Below are 24,230 nucleotides of genomic sequence, written 5' to 3'. Positions count from 1 at the left end.
AAAAGAAATGTAGAAAATGCAATAGTGACTGGGATGATTGTGGTCAGTAACTGGAAAAAGCAATACTAAGAATGCCAAAGATTCATGTTATTTGAGTTTCTCATTTTAAAATGGTGCTTAAACTTTAATGTAAAAGGTAGGATGCCATCTTACATAACAAGAAAGTACATCATATTTTGTTGATTCTCACAAGGATTAGCTCAACTTAGGTCATCAGGGTTATTGAACCATCTGGGAAAGGAGCCAGTTGAAGATTTTTTTTACTAAAAAATTAGTAATACATCTTTTACAACAGTTCACAGACAATTAAAATTAGGGGAATCTTTTATCAAATGCTACAGTAGGGATCATTGTCCACAGCGGAAAAACTGGTCAATATTAAAAAAAAAATAAAAGAATGAGCGGGGAAACTCCAAAGCCCACCTCCATAGATCTCCATTATTACCCTCAATAGAGATCTGCAACATTAAAGCGTTAGCTTAGACTAGTTAAAAATAGTTTTCTTTCCAAGGACATTGAGAGTTCACAACTTCATTCCAATTACTAGTGGGATATTCAACTCCTGGCCAGCAGGAGGAGGCAAAGAGCACCCCAGCAAAGCTGTTAAGTGAAGTTGCCTTACCCTCAGTCATTCTCTTTGCCTCCGTCAATGGAGAATGTGGAAATTGGTGTTTGAAGATATTAATCCATTTATGGGTACTTTTCCTTGCAAGCAAGTATTTGGGTCTAGCTGTGTCCACATAAATTTCTTTAGTAAGAGTAGTGGTGGCTTATAGCAGTTAAAAGGTGGTGAGGTAGTCTTTGCATTACTTTTTTTTTTTTTAATCTTTATTTTTTTTTACAATCCAATCAAAATACAAAAAAGAAGAAGAAAAAAAACATCTTTATAAACATGGTTTACATAAAAGAAAAGGAACGTACATTATAGGATCTACCTTGATACCTATGATTAAAGCAAAATTAACTTATCATGAAACAATTTCTGCCATAATATATAATACCCAAAGACTGACCCCCTACTTAAGAAAGGCAGAAAAAAAAAAAAAGACATCTTTATAGACATGATTTACGGATTTTTTTTTATAAAAAAGGCAAGCATAAATTGTATAATTTACCACTGAACCTTCAATAAGAGCGGATTTAGCTTGTCATGGATCAACTTCTGCCTTATCATTCATATCGAATATTTTTCTAAATAAAAAACACATATGCTCCGGGGGGCGAGCCTGGTAGCTGTCATGAGAGCAGCATAATTCCAGTGCTCTGTCACAAGAGCCCTTTATCTACTGGGAATCCTGGGCATCCTTACCCAAACCACAAATAAAAACATATGGTAGCCCTCCTACATCCCCCATCTGCAACTTAGGAAGGGTATTTTTCCATTTTTAGTACCTGGGGACCCGCAAAACGGACCCAACAGGCTTCAGACGCCGAGATTGCCCCTTATAAAGGCCTTGGGGGACATAATCGGACACTGGGGAAGCTCCAGCGACCATCAGATTCAAAATCGAGTGGCCTGGGAACAAGAAACGGCCCACTCATCACGGACCGGATCCAAAAATAAATTTAGGCTGGGGATTGGGCCTACCACGGAGCTCCAGCTCGAAAACGATAGGCCCCTTCAATATAACTCTGCATCCATTGGCTCCTCTGTGGTCTGACCACACTACACCAGCAATTGCAGTAACCCCCCAGGCCGGACAACAGGCAGCAATTTAGACCAGTGATTAGGCCTACAAGGTATATATGCCATATAATAGGAAGAGAGACTTTTTGTTTTATTTTAATGTATTCATGTTTGTTACTGTTTATAATGTTATGTTAGTTAAGATTCAACTACTGTTTTGTTGATCTAAAATATCAAACAGAGACAGATGCGCCACATGGCCCAATATTGTAGTTTCCAAATTTATGTAGATTTTACTATATAGTTGAACTCACATGTATTGGAGCACCTCAATTGGTGCAAATGACACAGTCTGGGATCTATAACAGTCACCCAGCAGACCGGCCTCTCGAGTTGTTCAGGGTCTGTGTAAAATAGAAAACACAAAAAAGCCTATATGGCCTAGTATTGTATGACTAGAGTGATTTCACACCAGATAGTAGTATAAGATTTTGAACTCACATTTGGTGAAGCATCCCCAATGATGCTATAGAGACAAGCTTGGATTAATTCAGTCACCCAACAGACTTAGCTCGTGGCATACAGCATGCAATAGTCCTCTCAGTGGTCTTTAGGTCAGTGATATCCTCAGATAAAAACCAGTTCATAGGCAGCAAGTGTTTATAGTAAAAGTTAAAATCACTTTAATAAAATAATATTAAATTGCGACGCGTTTCTCAGTCTCAGACTGTTTCCTCAGGCAACTCAGGATGCCTGAGGAAACAGTCTGAGACTGAGAAACGCGTCGCAATTTAATATTATTTTATTAAAGTGATTTTAACTTTTACTATAAACACTTGCTGCCTATGAACTGGTTTTTATCTGAGGATATCACTGACCTAAAGACCACTGAGAGGACTATTGCATGCTGTATGCCACGAGCTAAGTCTGTTGGGTGACTGAATTAATCCCAGCTTGTCTCTATAGCATCATTGGGGATGCTTCACCAAATGTGAGTTCAAAATCTTATACTACTATCTGGTGTGAAATCACTCTAGTCATACAATACTAGGCCATATAGGCTTTTTTGTGTTTTCTATTTTACACAGACCCTGAACAACTCGAGAGGCCGGTCTGCTGGGTGACTGTTATAGATCCCAGACTGTGTCATTTGCACCAATTGAGGTGCTCCAATACATGTGAGTTCAACTATATAGTAAAATCTACATAAATTTGGAAACTACAATATTGGGCCATGTGGCGCATCTGTCTCTGTTTGATATTTTAGATTGCTTAATTGGATCCTGGTCTGGACCACTACAGATTGCTGCCTTGGTATTCTACTATCAAGACCTTTATAAAGGACAATATAGTGATCATTGTCACCCATTAACCACTATCTTTGAGTGAGATATAACTATCCTATTAACATTGTGATTATCAAATTGTTTAGGCTAACATCTATTTACTCTGTTCACAACGTATATACTAGTTTTGAGTGAGATACAACTGTCCTATTAACATTGTGATTATCAAATTGTATAGGTTAACATCTATTTACTCTGTCCACAACATATATACTAGTTACTACTGAATCAGTGTATCATCATTTATACTGAAAAGTGCATTTCTATTGGTAACATATAAGCTACCTCATATACTACATATTACCATTTATAGATACTCTCAAGGGCGCCCCCTTTTCTTTTGTTGTACTGTTTTGTTGCTATGTGTTTGTCTTTTTGCAGATATGTACCCATTTTGTGCTTCCACACTCTAAGCAGTACTGGAAGGTATATACTATTTCTAATCCCGTACCAACACCCACAACAATGTCATGCACCCCCATAAAGTGATTTCCCATAAGCAATTGACCTTGCTCACACAGAATGCAAAAGGTCCAAAGCACTTGCAGACCTAGCAAAGAGACAAATAGACATTTCCTTACAAGAAACACACTTTAAACAAAATTAAGAACCGAAATACTTAGGGAAAACTTATACCACACACTACCACAGTTCAGGCCCAGAAAAGAAAAACGGGGCGAGTATACCGTTTAAAAAATCTCTCCCTTTTACCTTGATACAACTCTCCAGAGATAGAGAGGGGCACTTTTTAGGTTTGGTGGGCCTTCTGTACGGCAGACCCATCACCTTAATTAATATTTATGCTCCGCACACAAATCAAACCACTTTCTTTAAAAACATATTCAAGAGAACACTGGATATCACTAAAGGCCCATTGTATCTAGCCGGAGACTTCAACATCCTATTGCAATCCTTAAAAGATAGCTCCAACCCTAACATACAAATATCCAAAAAAGTTACCACCACTCTGTGGAACAGTCTGAAGGACCTGAACCTATATGACACATGGAGATTCATCCACCATGATAAAAGGGTTTATATAATATATATAATAATATATAATATATCTTGCATCTATGTCTAGTTCAACTTTATTAATCTTATAGGATACATTTTAATTTAAAAGAATAGCCACGCCTGATTTCCTGCTAGTACAAGGAGTTGCTATAACTTCACCGACCCACTTTAATTTTAATTTAGGAATCTCTAAATCTTTTAAGTGTATTTCCTGTAAGAAAACGATACTCAGGTTTTGTTTGCCTAATTTTTTAATTATAAGCTTGCTTTTAACCGGTGAGGTGACCCCTCCTATATTCCATGAAAGAATGTTAAAATCTCCAATTCCACTAGTCATACAGACAACAGAATTTTACTTTTTCTTTAAAAAAACATTTCCTGCAATAGGTGGGTAAAAAGGAGAGGGAGACACAAACAGCAATTAATAAAAAAAAATTTTTTTTACCAGAACCATCTCTATTTGAGTTTCTCTCAATGGGTCTTTGTCAAAATATCTCCTTAGCATACCTTGATCATTTATGTGCTGTCCTAGGTTACAATTATGATCTTTATATAATATACTCTGTTCTTTTTTCACACTTCATCCCCTCACCTATGAAAGTGAGAACTTATGAATTCCTTTGCTTCCCCTACCTCATTAAATGTAAATCTTTTACCATTCTCTTCAACTACTATCTTTGCTGGATATAACATACGTGCTTTCAGCCCTTTCTCAATCATTAATGTGCATATAGGAGCCATAGTCTTCCTTTTTTTGAGCAGTTTCATTAGAGAAATCTTGGAATAATTAGATTTTTTTAATTCCCTATGGTAAAATTATCAAATTTTCTAAATAATCTTAGCATTTCTACTTTGTACTAAGTAGTTTGAAATGCACATTCTAGTTTTTGCGGGGCTATGCTCATTAAATCTTCTGGGACCTGTTGTATGGGCCCTTTCAATATGGAGGGGAAGCGACTTGGGGGAAACCCTAAAGCTTGGGGTAGTGTCATACTAGTGAATTCCATTAGATTTTCATACTTTATAGATTCTGGCAGCCCTACATGTTATTACATCTGGAGCGATATTCCAGATCCTCCAAACGATCTTCCATATTTTGAATTTTCGAAGAATGTGAGGCTAAAGCAGATACCAGGTCCTTTAAAGGGACAGTCTACACCAAAAATGTTCTTTTTTAAAAAGATAGATAATCCCTTTATTATCCATTCCCCGTTTTTTCATAACCAACACAGTTATATTAATATGCTTTTTACCTCTGTGATTACCTTGTGTCTAAGCCTTTGCAGACAGCCTCCTCATCTAAGTGCCTTTGACAGACATGCAGTGTAGTCAATCAGTGAAGACTCCTAAATAACTTCACGGGAGTGATCACAATGTTATCTATATGACACATGTGAACTAGCACAGTCTAACTGTGAAAAACTTTCAAAATGCTCTGAGCTAGGAGGCGGTTTTCAACTGTTTAGAAATCAGTTTGAGCCTAGCTAGGTTTAGCTTTTCAAAAATACCACCAAGGGAATAAAGCAAATTTGATGATAAAAGTAAATTGGAAAGTTGTTTAAAATTACATGTCCTATCTGAATCATGAAAGTTTAGTTTTGACTTTACTGTCCCTTTAAATCAGAGATCATGTTCTCCGTCTCTGCCATTCTGTAAGCAAATTGTTTAACCTCCAAAGTTAAAGAGGCTAGTTCTGAGGATATACCTGACAATTCTTTCTTGATCATATCAAACAGAGGTGAAAAAAGATTACCTAATTGAGTTATCAAAGCTTGTGTATCAAGTGCCGGGGCAGTTACATCAGTAGAATCAGAAGTGACATCAGTGACCCTGTTTTTTTTTTTTTAATCTTGATTTGACAGGCATTGTAGGTGAATGTTGTTTTACCTGAGTGAAATTTTTTCCATAAAAAAGTGCATAAATATTTAAGTGATTACCAAAAACCAAAACTCTACTTCTACACACGGTTAAAGTAGCGGTGTATCAAGCGTATTTTTTTTTTATTTTTTTTCCTTCTCCTTCCCCTCTTTTTTTTCTTCCTTTTTTTGTGAATTCAGAAAGAATCCCCATGGGGGATATTACAAACTGAAAAAAGCTGTGAGTTGCTATATATTAATTAGCCTATACTAATATAGATACGGTCTCTTAATAACAGGGAACACTTTGATATACATTTGCCTGTATATATTCAAATAAACCCCTCTCAGAGATTATAATAGAGTAAGTAAACTTGCAAATTACAATATGTTAGTTAGCCAAAGTAATACTGTTATCTCTTAATATTAATGGTCACTTATAAGGGGCTTAAACTCTTAAGCAACAAGTTTTTAGGTGGAAAGAATAGGTCAGATAATATCTCATTGTTTTCTTTCACCCCGTGGAAGTATGAGAAAAAAAAAAAAGACGACATAAGAATATTTACAGCATATCATATACCTCATTAAATGTCAATCTTTTCTACAAGGGAATAGAGCAGAATATATCTCCAGCTATTGCCTTGCAAGTGCTTTATATCTTATTCCATCAAATAAACAAAACTCCTTAAGGACCCATACTGATATTACCAACGATAAAGAAATAAGCATATCAGTAACCTTGAAATAGATACAATCATATCTTGACAATTTCCTTTATCTCCCCTTTTCCCCTCTCCTTTTTTAGTGGCTTTCTACTTTTAGATCAAAATTAGGACTCAAAATAGATCAGATCCCTTATTAAGGGAAACACATCATTTAAAAAATAAATAAATAAATAAAATAATGAACTAAAAAGTTCAAGCAATGTATTGTAAAGCACATGAATCTTATTTTCAGGACAGTCCTTATGAACCCATTGCAGAGTAGACCATAATGAAAGTCTGCTAGTGAGCTTAGGTACACAATTTCCTTAAATACTGAGTGCTGATGATTGGGAATATATGGTACCTGAATATAAGTCTATAAGTCTGCTTTCCTTAAAACAAGTACTGGATTCAGAGGGCCAAATACAACATTCATACTCTGTAAAACTTAGGCAGCTTGAATGTTAGCATAAATCAAGCAAAACCGATATGCAGCAGGGGCTTTAACTAAGGAGAAAAAAAAGAAGAAGAAAACTTGCAAACCGTGCCACAACATGTTAGGTGTTCTTCCTTCGTTCACCATTGTCGTTCACAGAGGCCCAATACCATCAGGGGTCAACAAAGACCTATTTCAGATTAATTACCCAGGAGCGGTTCCACTTCCAGGCCAGGACCGCAAGATGGAGGCGATACACCCGGATCCATCCGCGCTTGAATCACTCCAATCTGTGTGCAGCAACAGCGCATTCCGGTAGTCACGATATAGGAGATTCAGGAAAACATAATTTATGTAAGAACTTACCTGATAAATTAATTTCTTTCATATTGGCAAGAGTCCATGAGCTAGTGACGTATGGGATATACATTCCTACCAGGAGGGGCAAAGTTTCCCAAACCTCAAAATGCCTATAAATACACCCCTCACCACACCCACAATTCAGTTTAACGAATAGCCAAGAAGTGGGGTGATAAGAAAGGAGTGAAAGCATCAACAAGGAATTGGAATAATTGTGCTTTATACAAAAAAATCATAACCACCATAAAAAGGGTGGGCCTCATGGACTCTTGCCAATATGAAAAAAATGAATTTATAAGGTAAGTTCTTACATAAATTATGTTTTCTTTCATGTAATTGGCAAGAGTCCATGAGCTAGTGACATATGGGATAGCAAATACCCAAGATGTGGAACTCCACGCAAGTCACTAGAGAGGGAGGGATAAAAATAAAAACAGCCAATTACGCTGAAAAAGAATCCACAAGCCAAATCAAAAGTTTTAATCTTTATAATGAAAAAAACTGAAATTATAAGCAGAAGAATCAAACTGAAACAGCTGCCTGAAGTACTTTTCTACCAAAAACTGCTTCTGAAGAAGAGAAAACATCAAAATGGTAGAATTTAGTAAACGTATGCAAAGAAGACCAAGTTGCTGCTTTGCAAATCTGATCAACAGAAGCTTCATTCCTAAAAGCCCAGGAAGTAGAAACTGACCTAGTAGAATGAGCCGTAATCCTCTGAGGCGGGGTTTTAACCGACTCCAAATAAGCATGATGAATAAAAAGCGTTAACCAAGACGCCAAAGAAATGGCAGAAGTCTTCTGACCTTTCCTAGAACCAGAAAAGATAACACTAGATAAGACTAGAAGTCTTTCTGAAATCTTTAGTAGCTTCAACATAATATTTCAAAGCTCTTAACACATCCAAAGAATGTAAAGATCTTTCCAAAGAATTCATAGGATTAGGACACAACGAAGGGACAACAATTTCTCTACTAATGTTACTTTAGGTAAAAATTTAAATGAAGTCCGCAAAACGGTCTTATCCTGATGAAAAAATCAGAAAAGGAGACTCACAAGAATGAGCAGATAATTCAGAAACTCTTCTAGCAGAAGAGATGGCCAAAAGGAACAATACTTTCCAAGAAAGTAATTTAATGTCCAGAGAATGCATAGGCTCAAACGGAGGAGCCTGTAAAGCCCTCAAAACCAAATTAAGACTCCAAGGAGGAGAGATAGGCTTAATGACAGGCTTGATACGAACCAAAGCCTGTACAAAACAATGAATATCAGGAAGATTGGCAATTTTTCTGTGAAACAGAACAGAAAGAGCAGAGATTTGTCCTTTCAAGGAACTTGCAGACAAACCCTTATCCAAACCATCCTGAAGAAACTGTAAAATTCTAGGAATTCTAAAAGAATGCCAAGAGAATTTATGAGAAGAACACCATGAAATGTAAGTCTTCCAAACTCAGTAATAAATCTTTCTAGACACAGATTTGCGAGCCTGCAAAATAGTATTAATCACTGAGTCAGAGAAAACTCTATGACTAAGCACTAGGCGTTCAATCTCCATACCTTCAAATTTAATGATTTGAGATCCTGATGGAAAAATGGACCTTGAGATAGAAGGTCTGGCCTTAACGGAAGTGGCCATGGTTGGCAACTGGACATCCGAACAAGATCTGCATACCAAAACCTGTGTGGCCATGCTGGAGCCACCAGCAGTACAAATGGACGCTCCATTACGATTTTGGAAATCACTCTTGGAGGAAGAACTAGAAGCAGAAAGACATAAGCACGTTGATAATTCCAAGGAAGTGACAACGCATCCACTGCTTCCACCTGAGGATCCCTGGACCTGGACAGATACCTGGGAAGTTTCCGGTTTAGATGAGAAGCCATCAGATCTATTTCTGGAAGCCCCCACATCTGAACAATCTGAAGAAACACATCTGGGTGAAGAGACCATTCTCCCGAATGTAAAGTCTGGCGACTGAGAAAATCCACTTCCCAATTGTCTATACCTGGGATATGGACCGCAGAGATTAGACAGGAGCTGGATTCCACCCATGCAAGTATCCAAGATACTTCTTTCATAGCTTGAGGACTGTGAGTCCCACCTTGATGATTGATATACGCCACGGTTGTGACATTGTCTGTCTGAAAACAAATAAACGGTTCTCTCTTCAGAAGAGGCCAAAACTGAAGAGCTCTGAGAATCACACGGAGTTCCAAAATATTGATTGGCAATCTCGGCTCTTGAGATTTCCAAACCTCCTGCGCTGTCAGAGATCCCCAGACAGCTCCCCAACCTGAAAGACTTGCATCTGTTGTAATCACAGTCCAGGTTGGACGAACAAAAGAGGCCCCTAAAACTAAACGATGGTGATCTAACCACCAAGTCGGAGATAGTCGAATATTGGGATTTAAGGATATTAATTGTGATATCTTTGTATAATCCCTGCACCATTGGCTCAGCATACAAAGCTGAAGAGGTCTCATGTGAAAACGAGCAAAGGGGATTGCGTCCGATGCTGCAGTCATGAGACCTAAAACCTCCATGCACATAGCTACTGAAGGGAATGACTGAGACTGAAGGTTTCGTCAAGCTGAAACCAATTTCAGACGTCTTTTGTCTGTTAGAAACAAAGTCGTGGATACTGAATGTATTTGGAATCCTAAAAAGGTTACCCTTGTCTGAGGAATCAAGTAACTTTTTGGTAAATTGATCCTCCAACCATGTCTTTGAAGAAACAATACGTTGATTCGTGTGAGATTCTGCAGAATGTAAAGACTGAGCAAGTACCAAGATATTGTCCAAATAAGGAAACACCGCAATACCCCGCGCTCTCTGATTACAGAGAGTAGGGCACCGAGAACCTTTGAAAAGATCCTTGGAGCTGTTGCTAGGCCAAAAAGGAAGAGCAACAAATTGGTAATGCTTGTCTAGAAAAAAGAATCTCAGGAACTGATAGTGATCTGGATGAATCAGAATATGAAGATATGCATCCTGTAAGTCTATTGTGGACATATGATGCGCTTGCTGAACAAAAGGCAGAATAGTCCTTAGTCACCATTTTGAATGTTGGAATTCTTACTTAACGATTCAAAATTTTTAGATCCAGAACTGGTCTGAAAGTATTCTCTTTCTTTGGAACAATGAACAGATTTGAATAAAACCCCAGACCCCGTTCCGGAAAGGGAACTGGCACAATTACTCCGGATAACTCCAGGTCTGAAACACACTTCAGGAAAGCCTGAGCCTTCACTGGGTTTACTGGAATGCGAGAGAAAGAAACTTCTCACAGGCGGTCTTACCTTGAAACCTATTCTGTACCCTTGAGAAACAATGTTCTGGATCCAATGATTTTGGATTGAATTGATCCACACATCTTTGAAAAATCTTAGTCTGCCCCCTACCAGCTGAATGAGGGCCGCACCTTCATGCGGACTTAGGGTCTGATTTTGATTTTCTAAAACGCTTGGATTTATTCCAGACCGGAGAAGGCTTCCAATTGGAAACCGTTCCTTTAGGGAAAGGGTCAGGTTTCTGTTCTTTAATCTGACGAAAGGAACGAAAACGGTTAGCAGCCCTAAATTTGCACTTAGATTTTTTACTCTTCCCCCCAGTGACAGTTGAAATTATAGAATCCAAATGAGAACCAAATAATTTATTACCTTGGAAGATAGAGATAGCAACGTTGACTTAGAAGTCATATCCGCATTCCAAGATTTAAGCCATAAAGCTCTTCTAGCTAAAATAGCTAAAGACATATACCTGACATCAATTCTAATGATATCAAAAATGGCATCACAAATTAAATTATTAGCATGTTGAATTAGCTTAACAATGCTATACACATTAGAATCTGGTACTTGTTGCGCTAAAGTTTCCAACCAAAAAGTTGAAGCCGCAGCAACATCAGACAAAGAAATAGCAGGCCTAAGAAGATGACCTGAACATAAATAAGCCTTCTTAGATAAGATTCAAACTTCCTATCTAAAAGATCTTTAAAAGAAGTACTATCTGCCGTAGGAATAGTAGTACGCTTAGCAAGAGTATAGATAGCCCCATCAATTTTGGGGATCTTTTCCCAAAACTCCAATCTATCAGTCGGCAAAGGGTACAGTTTCTTAAACCTTAAAGGAGTAAATGAAGTACCCAGACTATACCATTCCCTAGAAATTACATCTTAAATAGCATCAGGAACTGTAAAAACCTCTGGAATAACTACATGAGGTTTAAAAACCGAATTTAATCGTTTACTGGTTTTAATATCAAGAGGACTGGTCTCCTCCATATCTAATGAAATCATCACGTCTTTTAATAAATAACCAATATACTCCATTTTAAATAAATATGAAGTTTTGTCAGTGTCAATATCTGAGGCAGAATCTTCTTAACCAGAGAGATCCTCATCAGAGATCGATAAATCAGAATGCTGTCGGTCATTTAAAAATTAATCGAATTTATGAGAAGTTTTAAAAGACCTTTAACGTTTATTAGAAGGTGGTATAACAGACAGGGCCTTCTGAATAGAATTAGAAACAAATTCTCTCACATTAACAGGAATATCCTGAACATTAGATGTTGAAGGAACAACAGGTAATGGATGGATTACTACTAATGGAAATTTTGTCTGCTTTTGAATGTTTATCATGACAACTAACACAAACAACAGCCGGAGGAACAGTTACCACAAGTTTACAACAAATGCACTTAGCTTTGGTTGAACCGACATCAGGCAGCAGCATTCCAGAAGTAGATTCTGAGACAGGGATAGATTGAGACATCTTGCAATATGTAACAGAAAAAACAACATATAAAGCAAAATTATCAATTTCCTTATATGACAGTTTCGGGAATGGGAAAAAATGCAAACAGAATAAGCCTCTGGAAACCAGAAGCAAAAAGAAAGAGACTTAATTAATGTCAAAAATCTGGCGCCAAGTATGACGCACAAACTGACAAAATATTTGTTGGCGCAAAAAACGTCTGAAACTAACACAAGCGTCATAGATGACACAAGGACGTGAAAACTCTTGGCGCCAACTAAGACGCCGGAAATGACGTCATTATGTCAACAAACGTAAACCTCACGACGATAAAAGTCTTGCGCCAAAATTAACGCAATAAATTATAGCATTTTGCGCTCCTGCAAGCCTAACAGCCCGCAATTTAGAAAAGAAAGTCAATTTGAAAAAAATTCAGGTAAGAAATAATTTTTTCATATGCATTTCCCAAAATGAAACTGAGTCTGTAAGAACTTACCTGATAAATTCATTTCTTTCATATTAGCAAGAGTCCATGAGCTAGTGACGTATGGGATATACATTCCTACCAGGAGGGGCAAAGTTTCCCAAACCTCAAAATGCCTATAAATACACCCCTCACCACACCCACAAATCAGTTTAACGAATAGCCAAGAAGTGGGGTGATAAGAAAAAAGTGCGAAAGCATAAAAAATAAGGAATTGGAATAATTGTGCTTTATACAAAAAATCATAACCACCACAAAAAGGGTGGGCCTCATGGACTCTTGCTAATATGAATGAAATGAATTTATCAGGTAAGTTCTTACATAAATTATGTTTTCTTTCATGTAATTAGCAAGAGTCCATGAGCTAGTGACGTATGGGATAATGACTACGCAAGATGTGGATCTTCCACGCAAGAGTCACTAGAGAGGGAGGGATAAAATAAAGACAGCCAATTCCGCTGAAAATAATCCACACCCAAAATAAAGTTTAAATCTTATAATGAAAAAAACTGAAATTATAAGCAGAATAATCAAACTGAAACAGCTGCCTGAAGTACTTTTCTACCAAAAACTGCTTCAGAAGTAAAAAAAAACACATCAAAATGGTAGAATTTAGTAAAAGTATGCAAAGAAGACCAAGTTGCTGCTTTGCAAATCTGATCAACCGAAGCTTCATTCCTAAACGCCCAGGAAGTAGAAACTGACCTAGTAGAATGAGCTGTAATCCTTTGAGGCAGAGTTTTACCCGACTCGACATAAGCATGATGAATTAAAGATTTCAACCAAGATGCCAAAGAAATGGCAGAGGCCTTCTGACCTTTCCTAGAACCGGGAAAAAATAACAAATAGACTAGAAGTCTTCCGGAAATTCTTAGTAGCTTCAACATAATATTTCAAAGCTCTAACTACATCCAAAGAATGCAATGATCTCTCCTTAGAATTCTTAGAATTAGGACACAATGAAGGAACCACAATTTCTCTACTAATGTTGTTAGAATTCACAACCTTAGGTAAAAATTTAAAAGAAGTTCGCAACACCGCCTTATCCTGATGAAAAATCAGAAAAGGAGACTCACAAGAAAGAGCAGATAATTCAGAAACTCTTCTAGCAGAAGAGATGGCCAAAAGAAACAAAACTTTCCAAGAAAGTAATTTAATGTCCAATGAAGCATAGGCTCAAACGGAGGAGCTTGAAGAGCCCCCAGAACCAAATTCAAACTCCAAGGAGGAGAAATTGACTTAATAACAGGTTTTATACGAACCAAAGCTTGTACAAAACAATGAATATCAGGAAGATTAGCAATCTTTCTGTGAAAAAGAACAGAAAGAGCAGAGATTTGTCCTTTCAAGGAACTTGCAGACAAACCTTTATCCAAACCATCCTGAAGAAACTGTAAAATTCTCGGAATTCTAAAAGAATGCCAGGAAAAATGATGAGAAAGACACCAAGAAATGTAAGTCTTCCAGGCTCGATAATATATCTTCCTAGATACAGATTTACGAGCCTATAACATAGTATTAATCACAGAGTCAGAGAAACCTCTTTGACTAAGAATCAAGCGTTCAATCTCCATACCTTTAAATTTAAGGATTTGAGATCCTGATGGAAAAAAAGGACCTTGCAACAGAAGGTCTGGTCTTAACGGAAGAGTCCACAGTTGGCAAGAGGCCATCCGGACAAGATCCGCATACCAAAACCTGTGAGGCCATGCTGGAGCCACCAGCAGAACAAACGAGCATTCCTTCAGAATCTTGGAGATTACTCTTGGAAGAAGAACTAGAGGCGGAAAGATATAGGCAGGATGATACTTCCAAGGAAGTGATAATGCATCCACTGCCTCCGCCTGAGGATCCCTGGATCTGGACAGATACCTGGGAAGTTTCTTGTTTAGATGAGAAGCCATCAGATCTGTTTCTGGAAGTCCCCACATGTGAACAATCTGAAGAAATACCTCTGGGTGAAGAGACCATTCGCCCGGATGTAACGTTTGGCGACTGAGATAATCCGCTTCCCAATTGTCTATACCTGGGATATGAACCGCAGAAATTAGACAGGAGCTGGATTCCGCCCATACCAGTATTCGAGATACTTTCATAGCCAGAGGACTGTGAGTCCCTCCTTGATGATTGATATATGCCACAGTTGTGACATTGTATGTCTGAAAACAAATGAACGATTCTCTCTTTAGAAGAGGCCATGACTGAAGAGCTCTGAAAATTGCACGGAGTTCCAAAATATTGATTGGTAATCTCACCTCCTGAGATTCCCAAACCCCTTGTGCTGTCAGAGACCCCCAAACAGCTCCCCAACCTGTCAGACTTGCATCTGTTGAAATTACAGTCCAGGTCGGAAGAACAAAAGAAGCCCCCTGAACTAAACGATGGTGATCTGTCCACCATGTCAGAGAGTGTCGTACAATCGGTTTTAAAGATATTAATTGAGATATCTTTGTGTAATCCCTGCACCACTGGTTCAGCATACAGAGCTGAAGAGGTCGCATGTGAAAACGAGCAAAGGGGATCGCGTCCGATGCAGCAGTCACAAGACCTAGAATTTCCATGCATAAGGCTACCGAAGGGAATGATTGAGACTGAAGGTTTCGACAAGCGGAGATCAATTTTAGACGTCTCTTGTCTGTCAGAGACAGAGTCATGGACACTGAATCTATCTGGAAACCTAAAAAGGTTACCCTTGTCTCAGGAATCAATGAACTTTTCGGTAAATTGATCCTCCAACCATGATCTTGAAGAAACAACACAAGTCGATTCGTATGAGATTCTGCTAAATGTGAAGACTGAGCAAGTACCAAGATATCGTCCAAATAAGTAAATACCACAATACCCTGTTCTCTGATTACAGACAGAAGGGCACCGAGAACCTTTGTAAAAATTATTGGAGCTGTTGCTAGGCCAAACGGCAGAGACACAAACTGGTAATGCCTGTCTAGGAAAGAGAATCTCAGAAACTGATAGTGATCTGGATGAATCGGAATATGCAGATATGCATCCTGTAAATCTATTGTGGACATATAATGCCCTTGCTGAACAAAAGGCAGGATAGTCCTTATAGTTACCATTTTGAATGTTGGTATCCTTACATAACGATTCAATATTTTTAGATCCAGAACTGGTCTGAAGGAATTCTCCTTCTTTGGTACAATGAAGAGATTTGAATAAAACCCCAGCCCCTGTTCCAGAACTGGAACTGGCATAATTACTCCAGCCAACTCTAGATCTGAAACACATTTCAGAAATGCTTGAGCCTTCGTTGGATTTACTGGGACACGGGAAAGAAAAAATCTCTTTGCAGGAGGCCTTATCTTGAAGCCAATTCTGTACCCTTCTGAAACAATGTTCTGAATCCAAAGAATGTGAATTGATCCGATCCAAATTTCTTTGAAAAATCGTAATCTGCCCCCTATCAGCTGGGCTGGAATGAGGGCCGCACCTTCATGTGGACTTGCGAGCTGGCTTTGGTTTTCTAAAAGGCTTGGATTTATTCCAGACTGGAGATGGTTTCCAAACTGATACCGCTCCTGTGGGTGAAGGATCAGGCTTTTGTTCCTTATTGTGACGAAAGGAACGAAAACTATTATTAGACCTAAATTTACCTTTAGATTTTTTATCCTGTGGTAAAAAAGTTCCTTTCCCTCCAGTAACAGTTGAGATAATAGAATCCAACTGAGAACCAAATAATTTATTACCCTGGAAAGAAAGGGAAAGCAAAGTTGACTTAGAAGACATATCAGCATTCCAAGTTTTAAGCCATAAAGCTCTTCTAGCTAAAATAGCTAGAGACATATACCTGACATCAACTCTAATGATATCAAAGATGGCATCACAAATAAAGTTATTAGCATGTTGAAGAAGATTAACAATGCTATGAGAATTATGATCTGTTACTTGTTGCGCTAAAGCTTCTAACCAAAAAGTTGAAGCTGCAGCAACATCCGCTAAAGATATAGCAGGTCTAAGAAGATTACCTGAACATAAGTAAGCTTTTCTTAGAAAGGATTCAATCTTCCTATCTAAAGGATCCTTAAAGGAAGTACTATCTGCCGTAGGAATAGTAGTACGTTTAGCAAGAGTAGAGACAGCCCCATCAACCTTAGGGATTTTGTCCCAAAACTCTAATCTGTCAGATGGCACAGGATATAATTGCTTAAAACGTTTAGAAGGAGTAAATGAATTACCCAAATTATTCCATTCCCTAGAGATTACTTCAGAAATAGCATCAGGGACAGGAAAAACTTCTGTAATAACTACAGGAGATTTAAAAACCTTATTTAAACGTTTAGATTTAGTATCAAGAGGACCAGAATCCTCTATTTCTAATGCAATTAAGACTTCTTTAAGTAAAGAACGAATAAATTCCATTTTGAATAAATATGAAGATTTATCAGCATCAACCTCTGAGACAGAATCCTCTGAACCAGAGGAACCATTATCAGAATGATGATGTTCATTTAAAAATTCATCTGAAAAATGAGAAGTTTTAAAAGACCTTTTACATTTACTAGAAGGAGGAATAACAGACATAGCCTTCTTAATGGATTTAGAAACAAAATCTCTTATGTTAACAGGAACACTCTGAGTATTAGATGTTGACGGAACAGCAACAGGTAATGTAACATTACTAAAGGAAATATTATCTGCATTAACAAGTTTGTCATGACAATCAGTACAAACAACAGCTGGAGGAACAGATACCACAAGTTTACAGCAGATAAACTTAACTTTGGTAGATCCAGCACCAGGCAGCGATTTTCCAGAAGTATCTTCTGACTCAGGGTCAATCTGGGACATCTTGCAATATGTAATAGAAAAAACATATAAAGCAAAATTGATCAAATTCCTTAAATGACAGTTTCAGGAATGGGAAAAAATGCCAGTGAACAAGCTTCTAGCAACCAGAAGCAATAAATAATGAGACTTAAATAATGTGGAGACAATAGTGACGCCCATTTTTTTTAGCTCCAAAAAAGACGCCCACATTATTTGGCGCCTAAATGCTTTTGGCGCCAAAAATGACGCCACATCCGGAACGCCGACACTTTTGGCGCAAAAAAACGTCAAAAATGACGCAACTTCCGGCGACACGTATGACGCCGGAAACAGAAAAAAAAAATTTGCGCCAAGAAAGTCCGCACCAAGAATGACGCAATAAAATGAAGAATTTTCAGCCCCCACGAGCCTAACAGCCCACAGGGAAAAAAGTCAAATTTTAAGGTAAGAAAAAAATCAATTTATTCATATGCATTATCCCAAATATGAAACTGACTGTCTGAAATAAGGAACGTTGAACATCCTGAGTCAAGGCAAATAAATGTTTGAATACATATATATAGAACTTTATATAAAAGTGCCCAACCATAGCTTAGAGTGTCACAGAAAATAAGACTTACTTACCCCAGGACACTCATCTACATGTAGTAGAAAGCCAAACCAGTGCTGAAACGAGAATCAGTAGAGGTAATGGTATATATAAGAGTATATCATCGATCTGAAAAGGGAGGTAAGAGATGAATCTCTACGACCGATAACAGAGAACCTATGAAATAGACCCCGTAGAAGAAGATCATTGAATTCAAATAGGCAATACTCTCCTCACATCCCTCTGACATTCACTGCACGCTGAGAGGATGACCATTGCATTCAATAGGTAATACTCCCTTCATATCCCTCTGTCATTCTCTGCACTCTGAGAGGAACAGGGCTTCAGCATGCCGAGAAGCGCATATCAACGTAGAAATCTAGCACAAACTTACTTCACCACCTCCATAGGAGGCAAAGTTTGTAAAACTGAACTGTGGGTGTGGTGGGTGTATTTATAGGCATTTTGAGGTTTGGGAAACTTTGCCCCTCCTGGTAGGAATGTATATCCCATACGTCACTAGTTCATGGACTCTTGCCAATTACATGAAAGAAATCTCTGCTCCATTCACCGCTCCCCAGCGGCTTCGAGTACCCGATGGTAGGTCTTTCCAGGGGCAAGTCCCCGCTATGTTAGAGCTCCTTATTCTGATGCTGTCAGATTACAGCCACCAACCTTACTCAGCATAGCAGACTTCTCACGCTTCTGGGAATAGCTTCCAGAATGTGCCCAATTCGGCCGGTACAACCTCGGACAGCGGGCAATTAGCGCGGGGCAAAGTTTGGCATGGCTCACAGACTCACTGCCGACCTCTCGCAGCGTGTCTCCATAGTGCCGCCTCCAACGGAAGTCTCATCACTGTCTTTGCTTTACTTTTAACACTTTGCTACCCCTTTACTCAAAGCCAGAGTTACTCTGTTCTTTATTTCCTACAGGTCCATGACAGGGAGTACTACCTTCCACACCAGCATCTGTCCTGCAGGATCTAAGGTAAGTGCCTTTGCCTTCTAAGTGCTGAAGGACAGCAGCACTTAAGAGGTTAATCGTCTTATGGATCCATTTTTTAGGGACAAGATATCCTTTTTCAGTGGATACGTTTATTTTATGTATGTATAAAGTGCTTAATGATGACAATGTTAACAGTAAGACTTTAACTGCTGGACAGCATGAAAGCAGTACTATGCAGGGGATTTCAGGTGGTTTGCTTAGCGGTTTTTATTTTTAAGCAATACCTTTATCATTGGCATGGATTATGAGCATGTTTATACATTTGGGGACATTTTTAGAGAGTTTTCGTAACAGTCTTAATTTTAGCCATTTTTCTCTCTATTTCACGCGCCTTGAGAGGAGTAGTTATATTTCCTTAATGCTCACGTGACGCCCACACTTCCGCTATATCGGAACGGAGCTCAGTGGGTCTGGAGTGTGTAGGAGTTGCCTCGCATAAAGAATCTGTATTGGATCCTTCTCTCAGCTAACGGATCATTTGTTTCTTTAAGAGAGAGGAGCTGTTTGTATCATTAGTAGAGTCTGACTTCCTTTTACTAGTGCGGTTTTTCTCCTGTGCGGTAGGAGCCTCAGGCTGAGGTGGTTTATGTGGTAATACAATTGTCAAACTTATTTGTATTAAGTTGAAATTAATCTATTATTCAAAGGAATTAATTTTTTTCTGGTATCTACTTTCTGTGGCTGTGACTACAGTAATTCAGAATTAGATCAATCCTTGTCTATGGACAAATGTTTATTATGTTTAGAGGCTCAAATTGTCCTGCCAGTGCAATTTTGTTCCGCATGCTTATCAAATACTCTTAAATTTAAAGACAAGTTACTCCCTTCTGAGCCAAGTGTCTCAAGATAATGCTGTGCGTGACATGCCTCAGCTTTCTCCTCAAACGTCCCAAGCACTAATTGTTTCTAATACTGTACCTTCTGTGTCCACTCAGGAAGGTCAGTTACCCCCTAGTGGTGTTTCTTTACCTGGGAATTTTGCCACTCAGATTGGAGCGGATATTAAAGTAGCTAGCTTGGCTTACCTCTCGTATTGCAAGTTGCAAATAATATCACTTGTATGCAATCAAGATTTATGCTAGAATGGTTACCGCGACTTCAGAGCTCTGGTTAAATTTTTGCGCTTGTTGGGTTCGCATTAGAGTGAAAACCGTTTACTCTTAATACAAGCGCAACCAGACGAGAGCAAAAATCTTACTTCTAGAGCAGTTACAGCTCAAGCAGAAGTGTTTATTTGTCCTTCACTCGCAATCTGGCCCTTTATGTTTTTTTCAATATTACTTTAGGATTCAGATTTGATCCTCTAACCCCTTTCAGTGCTAACGACGGCTCTGAGCCGTCGCAAAGTTTCCCACTCAGGTGCTATTGACAGCTCAGAGCCGTTGCTAGCACTCTCCCACCTTGAGGGAGATCTGGGTGCTCCCATCCGCTCCTACCATGGCGATCAGGCCAGTATAGTGACAGGCATCGCCGGGGCTTCACGTTTTGCATGGTGAAGTCACGCGCAATGACGCAATGACATCACCACGCAACTTTATTTAAAAATAACAACAACAAGTATAGGGAAAGGGGGTATGCTGCTTAGAAGTCTGTATCTCAGGCATCTAAGCAGCTACAGACCCACCGTTGGAAAGGTAATCGCCTAACCTTTTCAACGATTTAAGTCTTGGGGATCGGGGGGGGGGTTTGGGGTGAGTTAAAAAAAATATATATATTTCAAAAAATAAAAAAAACCTTTAATCAGCTTTCAACACTTTTGTATACAGTAGTTGGTTTCCACTTTTTTATTCTCTTTTTTGATGGATGCTTTACCATAAAAATATGTACACTCATTCATATCTTTATCATGCCCTACATTATTTTATCTAAGAAAATTTACAATTTACAATTGGCTGTAGAAAACAAACAAACTGCAAAGACAATATGTCAGTAATAGACAGCAGATACAGGACTGCAACAATGAGAAGAAAAAAAAAACAGCAATTTATTTAAAGGGCAGTTATAGATTACACTTACTGGACGGTAAATTACACATTAAACATGCAATTTATTACTTGTCTTGAAAAAAAAATGTTTTATTTTTTTTTTACTCACAGACAAAATGTGAAGAAGCTGTCCAGTCCGAGAATTCCACACTTTTAAAAGAAAATTATTCACAGCAGTAATGACTGTTGAGTCAGATCGGTCCCAGGCTACCATTGTAACTTTGAGTTTTGGCATTTTATCTTCTGTACTTGTAACACTGCTCCTGCAAATTTATTTAAAGAAATGTAATGTGCATCTGTAAGTAATTTGCATAGACTAAAAACACACAATAACTGCATAAGCACAGTCATAAAGCAATCTAGAAATAAAAGATGGAATAAAATCTTGACTTTCTCCTAGCAGCAACTTCACCTCAAATATTGTGAAAGCTTTACAAGAAAAAGCTGCTATACAGAATTGAAACATATTTCCCTATTCTAACAATTTACACACTAACTTTTATCTATTAAAATAGGATTCCACAATATAAATTACCCAGCCATCTTGACGGTCATATCAAGAATTATTTCTTTCCATTCCTGCTCCTGAAATTGCCAAATCCGTCCAGTTCCATCTCTGCTAGCACTGACAAAGCATAAGCTAGAAACAAAAAGAAAAACAGACTACCATTAAACATTTGGGTAATTTATTCCTATTACCAAATTGTCAATGTTCTTATGGGATTCTTTGTTGAAGAGAATACCTAGGTAGGTAGCCTGTACATGTCTGGAGAAATACATGGCAGCAAACACTGCTGTCACCTAGTGCTCTGAAACATTTCTAAAAGTATTCTTGCATAACTGCTGTCATATAGTGCTCCAATTGTTTGTCTTTTCTAAGTAGCTGCCTTGTGTGCATGAAAGTGCGTGGTGTATCCATAGAGAATTGTTTGGCCCATTTATAACTTTTTACAAATATACTTTATTGCCATCACAAATAAGTTAAGTTCTCTAAGCACATTCTTTATGCAGTTATATGTCGAGTCCCTTTAATTCAATAACAAGCATGCAGTATAGGAGATGCATCAAAAGAGGAGATAAAAATCAAAAAAATTGCTTTCAGACTCGGGAGAAACAGAAAACTTCATAAACAATTCTGTGTTCGAGGTGCAGGAAGTGCTACTCAGAGCGCACGCATACAAAAAGATATAGAAAAATATGTATAAGAAATATGCTTTACTAAAATCATATACAGTTTAATATCAGTTTAGCCAATACATACCCATATTAAAAAAGAAATAACTCCAATTGTTTATGGTTAAAAATTAGGTTTTTTTAAAAAAAGACTGGAAAAAATATTCCCTAGTCAAGGCACTTTAAGGATAGACAAAGCACCACAGCTTGGCCATTACGCAGATCTGTCCATGGGTCGATACTGCAAGCTAATATGCAAGTCAATGCTTCTGACACACACCTTTTCATCCTCCTAACAAAACTGCTAAGATAGGGCAAGGTACTTTATTCTCAACTTTGCTCAAAAGCATACCTAGGTAGGTTAAGGTTTAGCAATGCACTAACCAGTGCCAGTTTGTAAACCAGTACTTCAGTACAAAAAAAATTCAGTACAGGCGGATACAAACAAAATAAATCAGCCATTTCAAATGAGAAAATAAAAATAAAAGGAGCTATTTGTAAACAATTCAATACACTCCAGAAGGTAAAATTGATTTGGAAACAAATTAATAATTAGAAAATATTTGAGTTCACTGTCCCATTAACGATATAGATAAAGTAAATTTCCAGTATACTTCCATTATGAAGACATGCACACTTTTTTGAGGCTCCAACTCGTAATGGGTCCTGTATGTACAAAAGTGCACAGTATGTACGTATATCCATTTTGTGATTGGCTGATGGCTGTCACATGATAAAGGGAGAGGGAAAATTGGATTAACTTTGAAATTTGCCAAAAAAAATAATCTAAAATATTAATATCAAGTTCAAAGTGCTATTGCATTGTCTTGTTATTGTGTTATTTCTTAATGATTCAACACTGTATTTAGTGCAGCTTTAAAAGGGAAATTGTGACTTTGCAAGAATTAAAAGTGCAAATTTCAGACATTACAAGCCCAATCCTCCTTAGCTTCAGCAGAGGCGATACGATTATGCAAAACAATGCAACCTTTGTTGTTGTTGTTTTAAAAAGATCCATATTTGCTACTCCAAACAAGGCATGCTGGAGAAGCAAATCCTACCTGTTTGCATTTAAATATATATCTTTCCAAATTAAAAGCATTAAACATATTCACTTACCGGTCTCCATTATTGCAAAATTGAATAGCAACAACTTTATCCTACAAAATAAAATATAAAAAAAATAAAAAACGGTGAATAGGTCTTTATCCTTTTATTTCCCAATAGAAATTTACATACACACACACATATTTACATACATATATCTCAAAACACATAATTAGCTCCTTTTTTTTTTTAATCAGACCCCTTATGACACAAGTCATATTCAAAACAAAAAGTAGCGTATTTGAAAAGTGCCTAGAACGTTTAAACATATCCTTGGGGAAATGCTAGCACGATGCTAGTTATCACAAAGAAAAATATATTGCACAATTGCATTTGAAATTAACTACTATATACTTCAAATCTAAATTATATACTATTACATTTACTGTAACACAAAGTTAAGATAGTTTATTGAGAACTCAAATAAAAAAACTAAATTTATGCTTACCTTTTTTTCCTGGCATACAAATCCATTCTATTACTAGTAGGAACATGGAGTTCACTTGCAATGAGAGAGGGATCTAGCATCTTTCATTAGGAGGAGTCTCGCAAGTGGATTTTTTAATCCGAAGGTATCTCAAGGATATTTCTCAGATCGAGAGTTCCAGAGTGGATTAGGATGGCGTAACTTCTAAACGCCAAGCTCCCTAGATATCAGAGCACGTACAACATCCAGGTTATGCAACAGACGTTCCTTATGAGAAGGACTAGGACAGAACGAAGGAATGACAGCTACTGAGTGATATTGGGGGTCAACATCACCTTAGGAAGGAATCCCATGTTGGAACAAAGGACCGCTCTATCCTCCTGAAAAATAAAACAAGAAGGATTGCATTGCAGAGCTGAAAGCTCCGGGACACTAGGAGTAGAAGAAAAGCGAATAGAAACAAAATCTTCCAAGACAGAAACTAGATTTAACGGAGTGCATAGGCTCAAACAGAGCTTTCTGCAAAACTCTAGTAACAAGGTTAAGGCTCCAAGAAGGAGCAACCTAC

The 24,230-nt window shown here is 37.8% G+C and overlaps 1 protein-coding gene across 1 annotated transcript in view; it reads right to left on the bottom strand.

Moving 5' to 3' along the window:
- BRWD3 (bromodomain and WD repeat domain containing 3) overlaps positions 1–24,230 on the bottom strand; it is a 466,754-nt gene that overhangs the window by 390,005 nt on the left and 52,519 nt on the right. Inside the window, exons 12-14 of the mRNA XM_053715025.1 lie at positions 23,248–23,288; positions 21,491–21,595; positions 21,065–21,218 (exon numbers count right to left, since the gene is read on the bottom strand). Of these exons, the coding sequence (XP_053571000.1) occupies positions 21,065–21,218; positions 21,491–21,595; positions 23,248–23,288 (300 nt within the window). The remainder of the gene's footprint in view (positions 1–21,064; positions 21,219–21,490; positions 21,596–23,247; positions 23,289–24,230) is intronic.

Source organism: Bombina bombina, chromosome 1 (genome assembly GCF_027579735.1).
Source record: "Bombina bombina isolate aBomBom1 chromosome 1, aBomBom1.pri, whole genome shotgun sequence".
NCBI classification, from domain to species: domain Eukaryota; kingdom Metazoa; phylum Chordata; class Amphibia; order Anura; family Bombinatoridae; genus Bombina; species Bombina bombina.
Note: the sequence above shows the minus strand (reverse complement) of the source record. Positions and strands in the feature narration are given on the sequence as shown.